General features: G+C 32.6%; 8 protein-coding genes across 8 annotated transcripts; 2 read left to right on the top strand and 6 right to left on the bottom strand.

Annotated features, from left to right (window-relative positions):
- Nucleotides 1–666: 666 nt before the first annotated feature.
- NAEGRDRAFT_55889 (uncharacterized protein) lies at nucleotides 667–3,290 on the bottom strand (the record flags this gene model as incomplete). The annotated part of the gene is made up of 4 exons (XM_002671250.1): nucleotides 667–845; nucleotides 1,684–1,719; nucleotides 1,867–2,937; nucleotides 3,041–3,290. The coding sequence occupies 4 exons, from the start codon at nucleotides 3,288–3,290 to the stop codon at nucleotides 838–840; spliced, it is 1,365 nt and encodes a 454-aa protein (XP_002671296.1). The 3' UTR covers nucleotides 667–837.
- Nucleotides 3,291–3,572: 282 nt separating this feature from the next.
- Nucleotides 3,573–5,298, top strand: NAEGRDRAFT_73601 (uncharacterized protein; the record flags this gene model as incomplete). Its single annotated transcript, XM_002671310.1, has 2 exons — nucleotides 3,573–4,411; nucleotides 4,479–5,298. The coding sequence occupies 2 exons, from the start codon at nucleotides 3,573–3,575 to the stop codon at nucleotides 5,296–5,298; spliced, it is 1,659 nt and encodes a 552-aa protein (XP_002671356.1).
- Nucleotides 5,299–5,911: 613 nt separating this feature from the next.
- NAEGRDRAFT_81548 (uncharacterized protein) lies at nucleotides 5,912–7,560 on the bottom strand (the record flags this gene model as incomplete). The annotated part of the gene is made up of 1 exon (XM_002671249.1): nucleotides 5,912–7,560. The coding sequence occupies one exon, from the start codon at nucleotides 7,558–7,560 to the stop codon at nucleotides 5,944–5,946; it is 1,617 nt and encodes a 538-aa protein (XP_002671295.1). The 3' UTR covers nucleotides 5,912–5,943.
- Nucleotides 7,561–7,642: 82 nt separating this feature from the next.
- On the bottom strand, nucleotides 7,643–8,466 carry NAEGRDRAFT_81547 (uncharacterized protein; the record flags this gene model as incomplete). The annotated part of the gene is made up of 1 exon (XM_002671248.1): nucleotides 7,643–8,466. One exon carries the CDS (start codon nucleotides 8,464–8,466, stop codon nucleotides 8,059–8,061), a length of 408 nt encoding a protein of 135 aa, XP_002671294.1. The 3' UTR covers nucleotides 7,643–8,058.
- Nucleotides 8,467–12,294: 3,828 nt separating this feature from the next.
- On the top strand, nucleotides 12,295–13,044 carry NAEGRDRAFT_73597 (uncharacterized protein; the record flags this gene model as incomplete). Its single annotated transcript, XM_002671309.1, has 1 exon — nucleotides 12,295–13,044. One exon carries the CDS (start codon nucleotides 12,295–12,297, stop codon nucleotides 13,042–13,044), a length of 750 nt encoding a protein of 249 aa, XP_002671355.1.
- A 201-nt stretch (nucleotides 13,045–13,245) lies between these two features.
- On the bottom strand, nucleotides 13,246–16,749 carry FM142 (uncharacterized protein; the record flags this gene model as incomplete). Its single annotated transcript, XM_002671247.1, has 1 exon — nucleotides 13,246–16,749. One exon carries the CDS (start codon nucleotides 16,747–16,749, stop codon nucleotides 13,246–13,248), a length of 3,504 nt encoding a protein of 1,167 aa, XP_002671293.1.
- Nucleotides 16,750–16,779: 30 nt separating this feature from the next.
- NAEGRDRAFT_56340 (uncharacterized protein) lies at nucleotides 16,780–17,646 on the bottom strand. The gene is made up of 4 exons (XM_002671246.1): nucleotides 17,551–17,646; nucleotides 17,244–17,460; nucleotides 17,032–17,204; nucleotides 16,780–16,989 (listed from the first exon to the last, which is right to left on the bottom strand). The coding sequence occupies exons 1-4, from the start codon at nucleotides 17,606–17,608 to the stop codon at nucleotides 16,868–16,870; spliced, it is 570 nt and encodes a 189-aa protein (XP_002671292.1). The 5' UTR covers nucleotides 17,609–17,646; the 3' UTR covers nucleotides 16,780–16,867.
- Nucleotides 17,647–18,690: 1,044 nt separating this feature from the next.
- On the bottom strand, nucleotides 18,691–20,713 carry NAEGRDRAFT_81544 (uncharacterized protein; the record flags this gene model as incomplete). Its single annotated transcript, XM_002671245.1, has 1 exon — nucleotides 18,691–20,713. The coding sequence occupies one exon, from the start codon at nucleotides 20,711–20,713 to the stop codon at nucleotides 18,713–18,715; it is 2,001 nt and encodes a 666-aa protein (XP_002671291.1). The 3' UTR covers nucleotides 18,691–18,712.
- Nucleotides 20,714–21,620: the final 907 nt, after the last annotated feature.

Below are 21,620 nucleotides of genomic sequence, written 5' to 3'. Positions count from 1 at the left end.
AAAACAATTAACAAGTGTTTAAAGCTTGGCAAATCATAATCTTTAGAGTCAATACTTTTACCAAATTCTGCATGAGTTATGACAGTATCATAACCCTCCTTGTAAGAACATTCGTTAAAGATTTGACTGAAAGAGGAAACTAAACGAACATTATATCCCCAATATAATCCCTTCTTTTGTTTTGGTGCCTCGGAGCTAACAATTCTGCCTTCATGATATCCTTGAAGAGTATTGTAAATTTCAACAGTTACTCTCAATCCTGGTGGAACCTTCTTCTTGAGCTTGACTAATTTTGAATGACCAACATAGACCAAATCACCCTCTTCTAAAACCAAACCTTCCCTGAAAGGATGAGCCATATCCATGGCATTCAAATGGTGAGCACTATCGAGTACGTCTTGTGGTAAAGACATTGCAAATTTCAACATTTTAAGATTTGGAATGAGTTTTTCTCTCAAGTATGGAGGTGTTTCGAGATAGTATAACATATTTGCCAAATAAACATTTCTATCAATGGCCAATGAAATAAAATCATCCTTCTTCTTATTCTTTTTGCCAGTCTTCATTTCTGTAACCATTGGTGGCTCGATATTTGGTAAAAAGTTTGAAGTTTCCATAGATTCTCCCTTTTCGTTGTAAATAATAATTTCATTAACCTTTAAACAAGTACAAGCACGAGCTATAGAAATGCACAATAATGTCTTTTGTTCTTCTGACATGTTTGAATCAAGTACACATCCAGGGATGGCAACAGCGACACTGTAATTCTTTCTAGTGTATGGTGGAACATATTCAACAATAACTCTTTTCTTTGTGAGATTCTTTTCGGATGATTCCTTAGATTTCTTTGAAGGTGGTTCATTTGTTGCTGATGATTCAACTTCATCTTCGTCTTCATTTGGAATTTCTGTTCCAGTAAGTGAAATATTATTTTCTTCTTCTGTTTCTGGTTTTTGTTCAACATCTACAATTGTTTTAACAACAAGGTTTTTTCCTTTTTCTTCCTCTTCCTTTCCTTCTCTGAATTCTTGATTTTTCTTTCTCTTTAATTGTGAACTTTTAACAATAAGAGATTCCTTGAGGAATGCTATTTCCTTTAAAATTCTCTTTTTCTTTGATTTGTGTTCATCTTCTTGTCCGAATGCAGTATCCATACTATCGGCATTTTCTTCCTCCTTTTCCACAATTAAAAGTTTCTTCTTGAGTTTTTTAATTTTCTTCTCAATACTCTTGACAGATTCTTCAATTTCATCCTTTGGTTTTTTAGTAGCAACATTAACATCAGGATTTGCCTTTAAGAATTTATCAATAATTTCTTGATTTACATCCTTTTGTGTTTTAGATTTAGTAAATGTCAAATCTTGTCTAGCTTGTCTTTTTGTTACCATTCCGGCATCTTCTTCATCACTACTCTCTTGGTAGGAATCAATGATCTTCCGAGCAGTATCGTTCAATTTAAAACTATTGTTGGCTTTTACACTTGGCATTTTTTTTTTAATAATTTGAATATTTTCTTCATCAAAATTAATGCAGATACTTTTTTAATTCAAAACAAAGTTGAAAGAGTACCATTCATTCCACTATCAAACTTGTTAATAAACATTTGATTTATAATAAATATACAATTTTATCTCTTTCTTACGACTGTTTTTGTCTTGGGTTGTTGTGGAAGACCTGCAGCACCTCCTGCAGCACCTCCAAACATACTGCCTAAATCACCTAAATTTCCAAGACCACCACTTCCAAGCATGTTTGACAATCCATTCATCAAACCTCCCAAGTTCATACCTCCAAGATTTGGCATACCACCTTTTTGCATTTGTTTCATCATGGCATTCATATCAACATTTCCCATTCCTGGCATACCTTTGAGAGTATTTGGTAAATTTTTAGAAAGTTTTTGTAAATCTTTAGGCGATTTCATGTTAGCTAAGTTGAGATCCTTCACTCTTCCAATCATGGATTGGAATACTTTAAATTGTTCCAATAATTCTTGAACATCTTTTGGTGTTCTACCACTTCCTCTAGCAATACGCATTATTCTTGATTGCATGTTCGGTAATTTAGTTATATCTGTACAATCCATTTCAGTATCATTCATAGAGTCCATTATTGTTAAGTATTTCTTTAATCTTGCATTACTTTCTTGTTCTGATCCTTTTGGTAATAATTGTTCACTGAATCCAGGTATCATTGACATTACTTGTGACAGAGGACCCATCTTCATTATTGATGTAAAGTGTTCTCTCATATCTCTGATTGTGTAAATACCTTTAGCAATATTATCAAACATTTGTGGTTGTTTTGTTGGATCTACAGCTTCTTGAACTGTAGTTAAAAGTGTTTTGAGATCACCTTGTCCTAAAAGTCTAGAAACAAAGCTTTCAGCATTAAATTGTTGGAAATTATCAAAATCTTCACCGGTACCAATAAATGTAATTGGTGATTTGGTAGCTGCAACAGCACTCAAAGCACCACCACCTTTGGCATGACCGTCCAATTTGGTAACAATCACACTTCCTACAGATACTCTAGATTTGAAAGCAGCTGCTTGTTCTTTAACACTTTGACCAATACTACTGTCCATGACGAAAATGACTTCATCTGGATTAACTGCTTGAGAAACTTGTTCCATTTCTTCAAACAGAGATTCTTCTTGCATGTGTCTTCCTGAAGTATCTACAATAATGACTTCATATTTTTCATTTTTGAATTGTTCCACACCATCCTTTGCAATTTTAACTGGATTGGTTTCATATTCGTCACCATAGAAGGCAATTTGAACCTTAGCTGCGTTTTGTCTCAATTGTTCAAGAGCACCAGCACGGAATGTATCGGCACAAACAAGTGCTGAACGGAATCCCTTCTTTTGATAATATCTTGCATACTTGGTACAAGTTGTTGTTTTACCAGCACCTTGCAAACCTATTTCAAAAACTAAGAATTTTTAAATAGAAATAATACTAACCAACAAACATGATGATATTTTGTTTTCCTTTAACTGGTTGGAATGGTTTAACTCCTGGATCCAACAATTTACATAATTCTTGATAAACTACAGCTTTAATGTGATTTCTTCTATTGATACCTTTTGGTAGTTTTTCAAAATCCAATCCTGCTTTTATACCATTACGAAGTTGAATCACTTGTTGAATATTTACATCCGCAGCCATAAGTGAATTACCAATTTCTTTTAATAATTCACTGATCGCAGCATCATCAATAACAGCTTGTGAGTTGATGGTTCGGAGGGCTGTTGTGATACGTGAGCCCAATTCTGCTAAGACCATTTTTTATTGTTGATTTATTTTAGGATTCAGTATTCTTCGCTAAAGCGTTTGCGCTTTTAAATTTAAAAAAATAAAATTATTTTTAAATAAAATTTAAATGACGTAGTGGGTAACAGTTGAGTGGTTCAATTGGAAAATTTAGTATCATTATGAGGAATTGGCACATTGAGAAGATTCCGAATGAATTCCGTTAATTGCCTTGTTGTTGTGTATGTATTTATTAACATTAAATGTACCACTCTTCATTAAATTTGAATCACAAAGATTTCATACAAATAAAAAATGAAACTTATTGGTGATGATAAATTTAATTGTGATTTGCAGTCAATACTAATTTCCTCTCCTTCCGATGATAACAGTATAAATATAAGTTCCCTCTTTGAACCAATAATTTTGAAAAACTCGTTCAGTTTCACAATTTTAGAGTTTGGAGGATTTCTGAGCAATAATCAAGAAAGTATTTGTATTGCCAATTCGAGAATTGTTTCATTGTTGGGATTGGATAAGTTATTGCATGGACAAGATGTAGTCGTGGAAAAATTATTGAATAACAATGAAAAATATATTAATTATCAATGTTTAACAAATATTAATAATTCACCACCAAATAATATTAACGTTCAAATCAAATTTATTGATTCAGACGATGTTTTGAAGTTTATTGATAGAATTAAATTATTTGAAAGCAAGTCAATATTTAAAAAGAAGGAAAATTTCTTTTCCCATCTGATAAAGTCCAAATTGATTGGTAAATATATCATGAATGGTGAAAGAATCCTTATAGAGTGCATGGGTGTTCAGTATCCAATACTTTTAAATATTGAAGAAACTGTTGGAAATGAAAAATCAGTATATTACAGAGTAACAAATGAGTTTAATTTTTCAATTACAGAAGATTTTAAAAATAGTAAACCAACAACACGCTCCACAAACCATATTGATACTTTTAATTTTATTGAGGAATTATCGAACAATACTTTGGGAGGATTGAATGACCAATTGGAAGGAATTTTAACAATTCTGGATACTTTATTTTTCAGAGCTAGTGAAAATTACACTCACCTACCTAAAACTATTCTCTTGTGGGGGTTGCAAGGAACTGGAAAATCAACAATACTCAGGTAAGATTATTTCTTTTTGTGTATAACACTTTTATTTCATAATATTAATATTTTTGCAATATTTTAGATATATTGGAAAGGAGTTTGAAAGGAGGGGAGTTGTTGTGAGGTTTGGGAACGGATCTTCGTTCAGTATGGACATGTTTCATAACTTGAACTTGACTAAAGGTACTCTTATTTGTTTGGATGATATGGAAAATTTAGGAAAAAACATTGGTAACTTGTTCTCAGCTCTTCAAAACATTGTATTTACAAGCGGAAAGTGTGCAGTGATTGCAGTTTCAAACAAGAATGTAGAAGAAATGGATGAGTCTATTCGTCAGAGTGGACATTTTGAGAGAGATTTCTACATTCCTATTCCATCTTCCTTAAAGAGCAAACGAGAGGTTTTAAGCGTTCACTTCAATAGATATTTTCCTTTATTGAGTTTGGAGAAGAGAAGAGAGTTTTTAAGTAATTTACAGAGATTTGTATCTGGATATGTTGGTAGAGATATTGAGAGAATATTTAAAATGGCACAATATCACATGATTTCCATACGAAAAGATATTTCTTCAACTACCGAACCATGTTGGAATGATTTTGACTATGCATTACGAGTTGTTAAGCCTAGTCAATTACATACAGAAAATCTCTTTACCATCCTCAAGGCTAGTGACAAAGAGACTGACTCTGCATTTTCAGAGATTGGTGGATACTTTGAAATCAAGCAAAAATGTAAAGAATTGTTATATTGGCCACTAGATCATCCAGAGTCTTTCTCTAGGTTTGGTCTTCCACCATGTTGCGGAATATTATTGCATGGACCTAGTGGAGTTGGAAAAACGCTTCTAGTGAAGAGTCTAGCTTCAATGGGAAAAATGAATTACATTTCGATTAAATGGTAAGTGAACTGAGCAAACATTTTCTAACTTGATCAGTCCTGAAGTATTCAGTCAATATGTTGGTGAAACAGAAAAATTGATAAGGTACATTTTTAAAAGAGCCAAACAATTGTCACCATGTGTTCTAGTTTTTGATGAAATTGATGCTTTGGCTCCTAGGAGAGAGTTACAAAACAATGCTACAGTTACAGATAGTGGCTCATCTGCCAGAGCTCTATCTCAATTACTAAATGAAATGGACGGAATTTCCAATAGAAAACAAGTATTTATTGTGGGCTGTACCAATAGAATAGAATTAATAGATCAAGCTATTTTGAGACCTGGTAGACTTGACCAAATACTTTACATGCACATGCCAGAAGAGGAGGACTTGGTGGAAATTTTCAAAGTATACAAGGGTAAGTTTTTGAATTGTTTCCTACAAGTAGCTCAATATCTTTTAACACAGCAAAAATGCCGTTTTCATCTAATATCAACATTGAGCATTTGGTTTCATTGATACAGGAAAGAAGCTGGACAGGAGCATCTATTAGCGGATGGTGCAGAGAGGCTGCCTTAGAGTCACTGCGAGAAAATATTGAAAATAAGGAAATAAGAATGGAACACTTTGTGGCAGTTTTGAAATTGATAAAATAATTTACAATGGGTTTATTTCTTCTTCTTAGGTTTCTTGCTGAGGGTACTTTTCTTTGCCTTTTGCATCAATTCTTCTCTTGTAAATGGTCTTTCTTCTTCATCATCATCATCATCATCTGAAAGACCGTCATTAGCTGTCGAAGGAGGTTCTATGGAGAGGGTTTCAGTAAATCCAACCGGATGTTTTGGTCCTGAAACAGCATTGTCATCCTTCTTACCTTCACTTTTCTTTGTTGTGACACTCATTTGAACAATTTCATTAGTACGTTGTTCAATAAAGCCCAAGTAAATCATCATGTTTGATTCAGTTACACCAGTTGTACCAAGCATGTCTGAAATAGACGATGGGTCACATCCCAATTTGTTGAATATTGTTTCAATACCTCTTGAAATAATTTCCAATGTTTTGAGAGAATTTTCGTACTTTCTTTGGTACAGATCAGTTTTGCTGTTTGTTTCATTGATTTTTTCTTGAATATCTGAAAGAACCTTCTTTCTTTGAGATTCTGAATTGACTCCCTCTCCTTTGAATTTCTTAATTTCTTCTTCAATCTCAACAATATTTTCCTCAAGTTTTTCAATTTCACTGTTAAGTTCATTTACATAGGTAAAGAGGGAGAAGTTTTGATCTTCAGATTGAGAGAAGTGTTCAATAAGTTCATCGATATTTTTCCCTGTTGCTTCTTCAATTTTGGAAAATCTTTCTTCGTATTGCTTTCTTTTTTCATTCATATCAGTTGCTCTGGCCTTGACTCCTGAATTAGACCAACTAGATTTGAGCATTCTCTTTCTGTCAAGATCAGCAGCTTCTTGAATTTCCCTCTCTCTTCTTTCCAATTCTCTTTGTTGAAGCTTTTCTGTAACTTTTTCTGCTTCTTTCAAAAGTCTATCAAGTTGTTCTCGTTCTTCCTCAATTTTCTCAATTTCTTTTTGGTGTTCATCCTTGACTTGCTTTTGCTCCTCGAGTGCTTGCCCTCTTTCTTCATATGCTGAATTAGATAATTCAATGATTTTAGCCATTTCCTTCTTTTTCTCTTGGAGTTCCTTTTCCATCTTTTTATAAATACTATCGAATACTACTCTTTCTTTTCTTAAGTTTTCAATTTGATCACGTAATACCTTATTCTCAGTTAGTGACTCATTAAACTTTACAAGGGCTTTATCAAGTCTATTTTCTAGGACTTTGATTTGTTTTTCAACTAATCTATTACTTTCTTTAGAGACATTTACTCCAGATCTTTCTATTCTCGCTTCTTCAATTCTGTTTGAAGTGTCCTTAAAGTGCTCCTCTAGATTTTCAACCTTTCGTTTTTCTTCCTGAATTTTTAAAGTAATATTATAAATAACATCGTTGAGTTTGTTAATTTTCTTTCCTAGAGCTACACTCTCACTAGTATTCACATTACGTGTAAGGTTGGCAATTGTTTCTCTCAAGAGATCATTGTCCTTTTTAATTTTGTCAATAGTGAATCGTTGTTTTGAAAGAGCACCATCCGACATATTTTTAACCTTCTTTACTGTATTTACATTCTTCTTTTGAGTCTTCTTAAGAGAATCAGTGTTCAATTCTTCATCATCGTGTTCTGCCACAGGAGTGGGACTGGAGTCTGATGTTGATGATAATGGCATTTTTTTTAAATTTAAAAACCGAAATCGTAAACAATTTTGGCGGTAGAAATGTGTTGATGTGCAAATTGTATGGTTATTTTTAAAAATGATTTGTTATTGTAAATTAAATTTGTGAATTCTTGCTGATGGTTTTGCATATGTAGTATCCTTTGTACAATTTGATTTTTTTGAGCTAACAGTATTTCCATAACGTGTTGGAGATGGGCATTAAAGAACCTTTTCGAATGGTTGTGTTCTGATTCCTGTTTGCCGCTATTTTCGAAATTCTTCCCTACTGGTCGTGTGGCAAAAACACTGAATCCTTCTGATCGTTTCTCTGTTGACTAGTCTTAGAGGATTGTTTGTGCTTGTTTGTATATTTTGAATGTACATTTTGTTTTAGTCTGTTATTTCATTCTCGGCAATAATCAAATAACAGATAAATTGTAATGCAAGATGCAAAATAACCTAATAGAAGAATGGTGGTGTTACAATACTGATGTGCATTGGGTTCAATAATTAATATTTAGATTGCTTTGGTCTATTAATTGGAATTATTTCTTCTTCGTCTCCAGATGAATAGTTATGGCTAGACGAGCCCAAAAACCCAGAATCGTCTGAAATTGATCTTGTCAATGAAACTGAAACCATTTGCTTTCTGCCATCATTAATAACAATATCACCAGAAGATGTTACTGCAAAAAGAGCATTAGAAGTTACTGAAATAGTATCACTATAGTATGGAGCTGAGGTGGGTTGTATGGTTGATTTTTGCAAAACAAGTGATTGGGTATTTCTAAATGTTTCTGCAAGACCTTTGCCAAAATTTTTCATACACACCACAGTTACACAAATCAAAATTATTTTTACAATAAAGGCAAGGGAAGAGAGTAAGGTCAAGCCAATCTTGATTTCAAATTGAGACATCGAAGATCCTCCCCATTCAGCCACAATTTCATGTGAGGAAGGCAGCCACAGGATGGTAATTTTGTAAATTAAGAATAATGGTACCAACAAACAAATACAGACAAATATGGAGCAAATGAGCTTATTTTCTCTTCGAATTCCAAAATAAATAACAAGTGGTGAACTCACTTTCAATTTCAATTATCACACCTATTGAAAAATTGTGAAAACTTACAAAGAGAGCACAATATTCCGGTGGCAAATAATAAGTAAACCCACCAATAATCAAAAACTACGAAGAAAAATCCCAATAATCCAACAATAAGTGTAAAGACAAAATCAATTTTCAGTATTGCAACAAAAATATGGTAAGTGTTATATAATTCATGCAACAGTTTTCCAGATCCAATTTTTCTATATAATTTCCATCCAAAACTTTTTACAACTGGCACTGATAAAACAACTTGACAAACTTATAGTAATGGGTTAATGTGGATATACCCTTAATAATAATGACCTACCTTCAAAAAAACAAATTAACAAGCTAGGGACAAGGGTTAATAATTCTTCTGCTTCTCCCCCAAACGCTAATCCATATAAGAGTCTTCCCATTAGAAATAAGCTTATTAAAATATACGAATATATCATCATTTTGTTTTCATTTACAATTGCATCCACAGCAAAATAACACATACACAGCATGGCCAATATTGCAATAACGGATAGAAAATAAACTGCTACTGAAGGCTCCTCATCAAGAGAATTATAAATCATATTTGCAATCATCACAGCAATTATTGTGATCGTCTGTAGGATGGTAAAAATTAAAAAAGCCAAAACAGAGTAGTGTCTATTCCGAATAAAATTGATGGATTTCGAGAATAACAAACGAACGGAATAATTCATGTTTTATGATGAAAAAAGCTCATAAAAAATATCCAGATATTGTTTTTAATTGTTTAGATTTTTTTTAAAAATGTATCACATTTGATAGCATTCCCGTCAACAATCAAGAGGATTTACTTTTTGGCATTCTTATGCATTTCTGCCCATTTACAAGCAGATTTATGATTTTCCCAATCATGTTTTTGACAACCCAGGTCACAATATCTTACTTCTTTACATCCAAAACACTTCTTCTTGGCCTCCTTACCACAGTATGCACAGACACGTGGAATTCGTTTTCCTCCACAATGTTTGCAGAGTCTTTCCTCTTTATCTTGATTAACAAGATCCTTCTTGATTTTTTCTTTCAATTTTTGGAATGATTCATTAGTTGGTTCTTTAGTTAGTGCCATCTGTGCAATAAAAGTATTATCGAGTCTGCCATTCAATAAACATAACTTACCTCTATTGCTTCTAAGGCTTCATTCTTTCTAGAAAGACCATCTAGAGCTAATGCTTTTCTATAAAAACATTTTACAAAAGTTGGATCAACAGAAATTCCCTTCTCTGAATGTTCCAAAGCTAATTCAAATTGCCTTAAATTAATATAACATTGAGCTATATTGGAGTGTAGTATATGTGTAATCTTGACATGATCACTCTTTTCAAGGGCTTGTTTGTAGTATTTGAGTGCTTCCATAAATTTTCCTTTTTGAAATTCTTGGTTTCCAACATCTTTAAGTTCTTCTGCTGTTTGAGCCGAATGCTGGTTGACTAAAGTAAGCTTTTGATATGGGTTAATCTCTTTCAAAGAATTAAGAACTTTTGTATCAGTAATTCCATATTTTGTAGGATTTAAAACTACTTGTCTTTTTTGAATTTGGTTAACTCGATCTGAGAGAGTCTTCTTCTTTTTATCCTCTAATTTTTGAATACATTCTTTTTCAATTTTACATCCAAACATTAATATTATATCCAAGCAATTGACATAATTGGTGTTAAGAGAATGTTGGAATCCCTTCACAGATTTACAATATTTACATGAATTACCAATACAACCAAACGAGGTAGAGTTTACAATAGCCTCTACACATGTTTCCAGCAAAAGATTATCAATAGTTTTTCTTTTCAAAATTTCGCAAAATAAAATCTTTAAACATTTCCAATGACCAAGATAGGAACAGATTTCAAAAGCCTTTGGATACAATTCAATCCTAATGAAAGAACTACTAGAAAGTAAAAATTGTAAAATCTGTTCCTTATCTCTTTCACATACATAATAGAGAGGATTGAGACTAGAGTTGATTTCTTTGGAGACAATAACCGCTTTTTTAGAAATCAAAAAGCTAATAGTTTCTCTATCGTTATTATCTATTGCTGTGTGAATGAGTTGCCTACCCGTCATTGGCTGTGTAGAGTTTACAAAAAATCCATTCGAATATAACGCCAAATTCTTGTATGGATCATTAGGATAGTAATATTTTCGACTCAATTCTTTTTCTGTTTTAGAGAGGCACATTTGTGCATAAATTGTGTTACAATTTGTGATGGCCCAATCTAGAGCTCCTGGAATATTTAACCATATATCTAAATAATCGACACAGTATTGAATTTGTGAATTTTCTGAAACTAGCTTGTCATTACTATTCTTTCTAAACGTTTTTGAAAGCCTAATGTTAGACAATTTTCTAATTCCTATCAGATATTCGTAAAAAAGAGGTGAAACTAGTGCAGCAGGAACTATTGCATTTGAGTATACATGTTCTTCATCATAACATTCTGGAATGACATACTTCTCAATACTATTAAAATCTCTTGGTAATTTAGATACTACAAACTCACATAAAGCAAAACTCCATAGTAAGATTTTTGATGATGGAAGAGCTAATAATTCTCTATTACTTTTTAAAAAATCTAGTGCTTCTTTGAATTTACCCAACCTAATCAAACACTCTGGAATATGGTATAAATAATTTACATATGAGATAGAGTCATGCCGAATTTCATGAGGCTCTGAATCTAATTGTTCACATTTTCGATAGCACTTTAGGGCTTCCTCATACCTTCCAAGCTTTCGAAGACAGTTTGCTTCCCCTACCAATGCTCTCATGTATTGTCTCCATTCCAAAATGTAGTACAATTGATGTTTGTTTGATTTTTCAAATTTTTCTCTATTTTCATGGGCCGTATCACTATAATGTTGTTGCAGTTTACTCTGTGCAGTTTTGTAATACTCCAAAGCTTCCTCAAAACTTGTTGCTTTATAAAGTGCCAAGGCATTATAGGCTTCCAAACAATTTGGAGAAATTTCTAATACTTTCTCTGCTTGTTGAATTAATTTCTTTTGTAATTGTTTATCAATGGCTGTTTTGGAATTTCTACTTTGAATATCCATTTGATCATCTTCATAAATTTTATGAGCCTTTACTGCAGCTTTGAAATCCTCTTTTGTCCTAAAGCAATAGGTTTCAAACTGATCGACATTATCACACTGAGGACCATTACTGTATGCAGTGTAAAGTATCGGGATTGGTGATGATGTTTTTGATCTTTCACCAATCAGAACATCATATAAAAAAGATGAGTCTAAATCATCAGGAGTGGAATAGAAGGCTTCAATAATTGATTTACATTCCTGCTCATCAAAACAAAATTTCTTTGGAAAGTTTGGATTAAATTTTTGGAGAAGTCTAAAGAGATCCATGACAGGGTTGTATGCTCCAAAACAAACATCAGAGGGAGAATAAATATTCAAATGAGAAGATTTCCACAATTGATTTAAATTTTGATTACAAGTTTCAAATATTAATGGCACTGAAGGATTATTACACGATCCATCATTATCACAAGTGTGGCAACCACAGTCACAACAAATGTTCTGGGGAGGAAAATCAGGATGGAAGTTTAACATTTTTTCTTTTTAGAAATTTTCCAAAGTTTTAAATCTATTTTTAATTTAAAAAAATGGATGAAAGTTGGTACCAAGATTTGATGCAATTAGAATCATGGAGTGATCGTAAAAAGCTTGTCCAAGTTTTAAAAACCATTCAACCACAAATGTATAACTCACGATTAGAAATTGCTTTTGATTCTAATTTCACTTCGGAGCATGGATCATCACTTGAAGAATTGTTGTCCTCATTAAATTTGGATTATTGTAAACAATACTCAACAACAATTGGTAATATAAATTGGAATGATCTTTGGAGTTGTAATTTAATTCTCTATTCAGGAAATATTACACATTTAAAAAACTATACAAAAGAAATGGTAGTTAGCCTTGTAAATCCATCAAACGAAGCCCTGGTTATTGGAGGAGGTTTAGCTTCAGTAATATTTCAATGTTGTGGAAGGTGTGAAATGGAAAATAGTCTTGCTGATCCCTCTCAATGGAAATATAAATCATTTGAAGTAAATGAAAAGGAAATTCATTGTCCTGTGGGAGAAATACTTGTTACAAGCTCTTTCAAAATGCAGGAATCAAATGGCTTTAACTATATAATTCACACCTCTGGACCTAGAGGATCACAGAAATATGGTGATGCTACCAATAGCTTACTTCTTGCAAATTGTTATAGAAATAGTTTGAGATTTTTCATTGATAATGCACGTAATACTAAAGCATCCACACTAATTCTACCGTGTATCTCAACAGGCAAGTTCGGTTATCCCAAAATAGAAGCAAGTGCTATTGCTCTTGGTACTGTAAGGTGAGTTTTTTGTTTCATAATATGTAAATGAGAATTCAAACTAGAGATTTTATTATTAAAGAGTATGAAGATGAAAATTCACCTATTCATTCCATAAATTGGAGAATAGTTTTCATCACTTTTGGATCAGCAGAGCAAGCTATATATGAATGCTTTATGGACTTGATTTTCTGACAGTAGAATAATAAATTGAAAAATGACAAATCTATTGTTTTTTTGGTACAAAATAAACTCCTGGTATTGAGTGTAAAACTTCTTGGTGTACAGTAAGGAAATCTATCAGCTCAGATTGGACAAATATTTTGGCATCTCTGGTAACTTCCTTCTCAACTTTAATAGTTTTGGTTGGATCAACAGTGAAAATTTCTGATTCACCATGCAATATTAGCTCTGCAATTTCATTACAAACTTCATTAATATTACCAATATTATCCTCCTCATTTAAAAGTTTCTTTTTAGTTTCATTCTTGAAAGAAATAAACTTATGACAAAGAATGGCCATAACCCAATTTTCTCTCAAAAATGCTATGAAATCATAAATAAATCCATCCTTGTACCTTGGCACTAAATCATTGAAATAGGATAATGGCAAACCTACCAAGCTTGCCAAGTTTCCTTCTTCAACTTGCTCCTGACCAAGATAACAAATACAGTCAATACAATTTGTTTGTTTGTTGACATACAATCCTGTATATCTAAAAGGCTCTATGATGTCATTAATTGTACGAGGTCCTAAAACGTTATTTGTTTGATATTTAACACATTTTTCAACATCGAATTGAGAATTCATACATCTGAAAAATCTTACACCCCCTGGAAGAACACACCTAATTGATGTGTTCTTTACAAATGTTGGCATAGATCCTGTTAATGGATCTTCAGCTACTCCAAGAGCTGAAAGTACCGACTGTGCTACTTTTGATCCAACTTCAGACGAGTTGAAAGCTTCCATCATTCTCGATTCTCCAAACCTTCTTGAAAACTTGGCCATAGGCCCTGCAGAGTAAATACTTGTATCAGTAGTTCTGAATTGTGTATCCACAATTAATCTACCGTCAAACACTAGGGACTGTCTGTTTACAGTTGATAAAATACCGTCATCAACATCCTTACTGTGGCAATTTATAAATAAGGAGCAATCAATTTCAACCATCTTGGCATGTTTTTTCTTCTCTTCCTTTTCCTCATTTGGTGAGAGGTAAATTCTCACTAGATTTCCCTCTTCATCAGAGGCAAAATCTTCCAATGTATATTGAGAAAAGTATTTTAGGCCGGCCACTTCTAAAATATGGTCCAATCTATCTTCAATTTCTTCATTCTCGTTAAAAATACATTTCTTTCCATCAGGGAAAATGAGTAATAATTTTGATGGCTCAACATTAAATCTGTTCAATAAAGTATTAACGGTACACAATGCATCTAAGGAGGAACCATATACTACAATATAAGAACTATCACTTCTTTCTTCACTATCATTTTCATGTAAATACATTTCAAAATATTCGGTTAGATCAATTTCTTCTCCTGTTTCATTTACAGGTACTCTTGGGTTCAAATTGAGAATGCCTTTCTTGGGATATCCAACCAGTTCTAAATATTTTGGTTTCATCTTGTACTGTCTGCTTGTACATAATAATAAAATATCATACGTAATGAAGCTGGATTGATTTTCGTATAAGAGGACACTCTTGTTGACTCTTTCTATATCTTCAAGTTTATCTTTCACAAAGTAAATGTTTGGTAGAGAGATCATATTAAGCAATTCTCTGTTGTTGAATTCTTCATCCGTATCATCGGCATAAAATTCAGGGCTCTTGGTAACATCACCTTCAGGAGATACGACAATAATATTGTTAAAGAAAAGAGAAGAGTTGGCAGAAAGTTCCTTAATAAAACTCAGTGCAGTTTTTGAACCACCTATAACCACAATTCTGGAAAATATTTCAGTTTTTTCTTCACTCAAATATCTTCTATTAATAAAGTAGAGAGAATCGTATTGTACATTCGTTAAAACTCTCGATCCACCTCCGCTAGAAACAGTAGCTCCAGAGATAACGGAATCATTGTCAGATAATGAAGAATTTCTTCCACTACTACTCTCATTTAAGGCTCCTGGAAACTCTATTTGTCTGGTCGATTTCAAGTAAATGAGTTCCTTGTTAAGACTATCGTTTGGAATTTCACCTCTGTAGCAGCCATAGTAGAGAATATGTTTTTCTAATTTTCTCATAACTTCCTTCAAAAACAATTTGGAGTATCTGTAAAACTTTTGCTCAATATAAAAATGTGTTATCATTGCTTGACATGTTCCTCTTGAGCTATATGCTGAATAATCAATGTATTCTGTAAAATCAAAGTGTCTACGAAGCAGAAATTCATTAACTTGGGTGTCCACCACTGCAATACCAATAATTTCATTTCTTCCTTCCACTGCTGAGTTACTATCAAACAGTAACATGGTTACATATCTTGTTCCTTTAAAACTTTTGGCTACTGCACCAATAAACTCTTCATGAAATTCTGCCTGTCTCAATAAGCTCAGAATAGTCTCTTGTGGTGATGAATTTTTGTCCAGTGTTGTTTCTGTGGCCTTTACAACGAAAAAGTCTGCAACCATGGATACTTGAGAAAGAATATGAAGTGAATGGCTAGAACATTCTTGAGTTGGTTCAATATAGATGAATTGTTTTAAAAGAGGATGTTCAGATTTGGAATGGTCCTCAAATTTGATTCCCACAATGCAATATTTAGATTCTTGGAATGCCTTGAATGCAGCTCTCAATAAATCAATACTTCTAAACTTGTACTCCTCTTGAATGTAGAAGAGCTTAATTTCAAAGGCATTTGAATGGTAGACCATATTGTCACCAATTTGTTTTTCAACTATAAAATCCTCATATATTGGTTCTCCTTCATTATAAGTCTTGTAATCCGAGAGAATTTGCCTAATATCCAACTCAGTTGTAATGTACATGACACCTACTATGTCTCCACTCTCTGTATCAGTAGCTAGAAGAATCTTTTTAGAATCATTTTGTTCAAACAAGAGATTAGCCAAAAAGTACTCGCCCTCTGTTTTGTAGGAGGTTACATTCTCACAACTTGATAATAGAGGAATTATATCGTCATTATCCTCAACAACTGCTTGTCTTATTGACAAACGCTTAACTCCACGACCTAGATTGTCTCTGTGGCAAACAAAAATACATTTTTCAGTGTCAGACTTGACAAGGACATCTGATCCAATTTCTTGTTTGAAGAAGGAGAATTGAGAGAAGAAATCAATACCACTTTGAACGTTTGATCTTACTGGTTGAAAACAAATATTGTCAACTTCAGAGAAAGTAATAAAAATTGAATTTAGCATTTCAATTAAAACTGTCTCTCCAAAGAGGGGTTCAAAATGAACAAGTCTAATCCAAATTGTATTCCGAACATTCAGAGGAAGATAGGAAAAGTACTTCTCCACATCTAATGTATCTGATGGCTCAAATTCGAATGATGCAAATCCTTGATATTGTCCTTGATCACCTTCAGCCACAATAGAAATGTAGCCAGTCTCAATTATTGTTTTTAGATTGTAATTTCCGAAACGTTTTGTTAGAAGAAAGCTGTTCTCACTAATATATTTTTGTATGTTGGGTGCTTCATCTGATTTTGCTCTTCTAATTCCAACAGAAAGTGATTGTATAAAATCTTCTTCAGCCATTTTTTTTGAGTTTTAAAAACCTGTAAATTTAGGCGGGATAGTTATTTTTTATTGTAGATTTGTTTTCTTTGATACAACAACAATTTTAATTATACAAATGTTTGCTTAATTGATGGATTTAATCCTTTTTTGCATCAACATAAGCGTAGGCAGCCTTATTGTGCATAATCATTTCGTCATCATTTACAAAGTAGAATGAATCAGATTTAACTTGATATGGACTGTTTTCAATTTCAATGACTGAGGGTTTTTGTTAATATGAATTGACATGGTGATACTTACTTTCTTCTTCGGTCAGTTCTGGCATCGAATAAATACATTCCCAAGTATTTTGACTGTTAGGAATGCAGAACTTGAAATTGAAATCAAAACCCTTAAGCAGTTTTTCCTTAAAGTAGTGTCTTTCGATCATTCTAAAGTTTTTAACTGGCTTTGGACCAACCTTGAAAGTCAAACTTGTTTTTTTAGATCAATCTGAAAAATCAAATACCTACGTAGTACCAATTCCTTTAGATCTGAGCATGGCTTTATCGAATTTGTAGTTGATTGAACGAAGAGAGTCTTCATCTATCGTAGTTCCTTGTTTTAAAAGTTCCTTGGCTGTTTCTTCAGCAGAGGTGTGGAAGAGAACTTCACCTGAATCACAGTTTCGGATCTTGAATTCAAGGAATTGGATTCCAACAGTATTAGCGTTAAGGGGACATAAGAAGGCTATTCGTTATTAATAATTAAAATAATTATTTTGTTTTACAACCATCATCAAATATTATTTTCCAAACTTCCTATTGTATGAACACTTACCCTCAGTTGGTTTGTTGTACTTTAAAACGTCTTGTGGTGTATATTTTTTATCACTCATTTCCGTAAAGGATTAAATAACAAGTATCAAGCTATTTTTTTTGTATTGTGTGAGGCAATAAGAGATGTGGGCATTTACATTGTCTTTGTTTGGTGTGATTACAATTTTGGCGGGTTTTTTGTATGCGTTCATCTTTGTTCAACATAGAACTACAACATACATCACGAAATGTTACAAGATAACCCAATTGTCATGCATTTAATGTATCTTATATATAAGATAACAACTGAATTTGCTGAGGTCATTAAGGGAGTATATGCCTCAATTTTTACCCTAGAGAAGGATTATCCAAATAAATATCTTGAATGTACAAAAAAACGTTCTTACTCCTTTCAACTCTTTTTGCTGATTTTTCATAATAATAAAGAGATTACATTGTATTTTATTGCACATTATCAATACAACATTGTAAAAAATGCCTTCATCCAAAAGACTACAACACTCGGCCTCAGCGACTTCTTTGGATTTCAATGAATCGGAAATGTCATCTTTTAAAAGTTTTTTAATGATACTTGTATTCATAGGAGTTATCATCAAAACTATTATTATCAAAACAATAGTGTTTAGCTTTAGGTTTCTAAAAAGAATTTTTACAGGAAAAGAGCACGAATGCAAATTTTGTCATCTTCATAAACAAGATGATGATTTACATACAATTGTTTTATTTAGAGATGAAGTGTGTTACATTGTAGAGGATATTCGTCCGGAGGCTGAATTTCATTATCTTGTCGTCCCATTTAAACACACCCCAACAATGAGAACAATCAGTAATAGAGATGATTTGCATTTGGGTAAGTTGGTGCATCTCTTAGCTTTCATTAATATCCAAAGTTAAACACATGAAAAGAGTTGGAGAGCAATTTGCAAAAAGAAGACACCACGAATTATGGAGTGAAATGTGTTCAAATGAAATTGTACAAAACAGAATGGGATTTCATTTACCCCCATTCAATTCAATTGACCATCTCCATTTACATATTCTTATTGGTAAATTCAATGGTACACTTTCTAAACTTGAATTTTATCCAAAGAGTTATTGGTATTCAACTTGTGATGATATGATAGAAAATGCAGAAACAAAACATAAATCAAAGTAAATTTTAATTACGTTTTTGGAGTGATTGTAAAAAGTTCAATGTAACGATCGCCAATATTACATCTATTTCTTTCATTGGCTGCCCTTTCAGCCTCAGTCTTGGTTCTGAACCTAATGTAGCAAATTCCTGTTTGACGATTTCTTTTGAAATCCATCTTGAATCTTATTGAATCCTCCTCAAAATCATATCCTGCAAAGAATTCTGCAATTTCCTTTTCAGTTGAAGAGAATGGTAATCCACGCATCTTTAGAGTTCTTTCTGGATGTTCGAATAACTTATATTTGAATGGTTGTTTAACAATTGTTGAATCTGTGTTTGGATCTAAATTATTTCTAAATGATTGTCCTTGTTGTTGAAAATAAGGATTGACATAATATGGAGTATAGGAAGGAACATAATACACCATTGGATAAGCAAAGTTATTGTTATAATTAAATCTTCTCTTTGAGTAATCGTTATGGTTGGTTTGATCGAGTGTTGTTTCAAGTGTAGTATTGTTAGATGGTTCTTCCTCTTCATCTTGTTCCTCCTCCTCCTCCTCAATGCCACATACTGACAACATTTCAGCTCGATCAGATGCTATTACTTTGATGGTATTTTGTTGTTCTACATTATTTTCATCCACTGAAGAAATAGTAGTATCATTTTGTTCTAGAGCTTTGGCAAAACTTTCTTCATTTACAAATTCAACAAAAGCTTCACCTGTAGAACATTCATCTTCACCAAAAATGAGATGAATTCCTGCTTCGGATAAAGATAAACCATTAAAGAGCTCAGCAATTTCATTTTCTTCAAAACTAGTTGGTAAACCTTCAATTTTTACAATGAAATTGGACTTTCTATTTTGTACACCTGATATTCTAGGTCTTGTAATATGTTGGTATGGAAAGTAATTTTGTTGTTGTTGTTGTTGAATATAGTATTGAGATGCTCTCAATTCTGAAATACTACTATGGAATAATTCAATATATCTATTTCTAATTTTTTCCTTGTTTCTCTTGGCGGCTTGTAACATTTGGTCATGACAAGTAAACTCAACGAAAACTTCACCAGTTCTTTTACCATTCATTGGGTTTAAAACAAAGTACACTTTTCTTCTTCTAGTCTCATTTGATTGTTCAGCTTGATTTCTTGATTGAACAGTTGCAATAGTGAGTCCAGAGAAGAATGTTTCAATTTCATCTTCAGTTGCAGAAAATGGTACATTACGCATCTTTAAAATTTTAGAATTATTCAAATTCTTCAAGTTTCTTTCTAATACTCTTCTAGAATGTTCCATTTCTTCAATGGTAGATTTAAAAATTTCAATATATCTGCTACCTAAATTCTTCTTATCCATAGTTTTTCTTGCTTTTTCGAGCTCTTCTTCAGATTCAAATCTGACATAGGCTTCACCAGTTGATTTTCCAAAATAGTTTAACATTAGTATAATATCCATATCCTTTGCTGTATCTACTGAAATTTTGTATTGCTTAATTGGTTGTTGGATTACTTGTTCAATATCAGTTATTTGCTCATTACTTGAAACGCCCATAGATACTATAGCTGCATAGGTTAACTGTGATGGAGAGCTTGAATCTACTATGCAAGTACTTGGCTGTTCTATTGTTGGTTGAATTTCAGATGATGACAAGTCGGTATCATCTTTGGATTGTTCCTTTTTAGCAAGTTTGAATTCAGAAAAGAATTCTGCAATATCCTGGACTGTGCTTGTCCAAGGTAATCCTCTCAATCTTACAACACAAGTTTTAAATTCATCTGTTAGAGGAGAGTTCACTTGTTGAAAAAGTACTCTCTCTTGTCTAATTGTTTGTTGTAAAACATGAAGAGGTGGTTCAAAGGAAGGTGAATGGATAGAAAGTGGTTTTTTTAAACATTCGGAAATAGAATTCTGAATAGAATGTTGACCATCTTGCTCGGTTTGTTGATTATTTGCAGTACTTGTACTGCAATTGTTTGTTGGAGTATTGTCGGATGAGTCTTGTTGGGTATCTACTGATTGAGCCATTTTTTCACAAATCGTAAAATGAGTAATTGTTTCAAGCAAAATTTTCCCTTCAAAGTTATGTTTGGTATTTGTTATGTTTGATGCTGTTAGCAATAAATTCTTGTTAGTATGAAAACTAGTAGAATAATTTTGTGTTGGAGAATAATTGAGTGGATAGTATTGACAATTATCACTACTATTTGTTGATTGGAGTGGTGGTGACAATAAATTGTTTGTCGGGAATGCTTGGTAAAGGTCGGGAAAATTATTACTCTGTAGGGAGGATTGGTTTTCCAATAAATGTTGTTGATGCAATCCTATAGATGTATTGATAAAGTATGTCTTCTCTATAAGATAATGATTTTCTATTTGAATAGAGTCTAGAATATTTTGTAAAATATGAGGTAAACTAATATCAGTATTGTTTGAAATTGATGTTGTAGTTGATAGGAAACAAAAGCTCTTCTTACTATTATTTGAATGAGATGATAATAATGATTGAGTGTGACTAATAATATGTTGATCCAACTATTCAACACATTCAATTGGAGCAATTTTTTCAATGAAGGGTCAATCAAAATGGTGGTAAAGAATCATCATTGATAATAAAAAACAATCACCAGTGGTAATGATGAGGCGACAAGTTGAACAGTTAATAAAACAATTGTAGGGGTTGTAGGACAATAATGAATTCAATCAATTTGCAATAAAATCGGGGAAAATTAAAATTAGGCAAATCAACGAGCACAATGGAAAAATGTATTGTTAGATATAAAGAAAGTGTCATTACAATGATAAAGAGTCATATTAGTATTGAATACCTAAGAGAAAAATAATACCACTACTTACCATTTGTATTGCTTCTTTCAAATCAGAAACAATATGAATTGGGTAGGAAATATCCATTGTTAACTGTTCATCAGGTTGA

The sequence above is a fragment of the Naegleria gruberi genome (assembly GCF_000004985.1).
Source record: "Naegleria gruberi genomic scaffold NAEGRscaffold_62, whole genome shotgun sequence".
In the NCBI taxonomy this organism is placed as follows: Eukaryota; Heterolobosea; class Eutetramitea; order Acrasida; family Naegleriidae; genus Naegleria; species Naegleria gruberi.
This window is presented reverse-complemented; position numbering and strand designations above follow the sequence as displayed.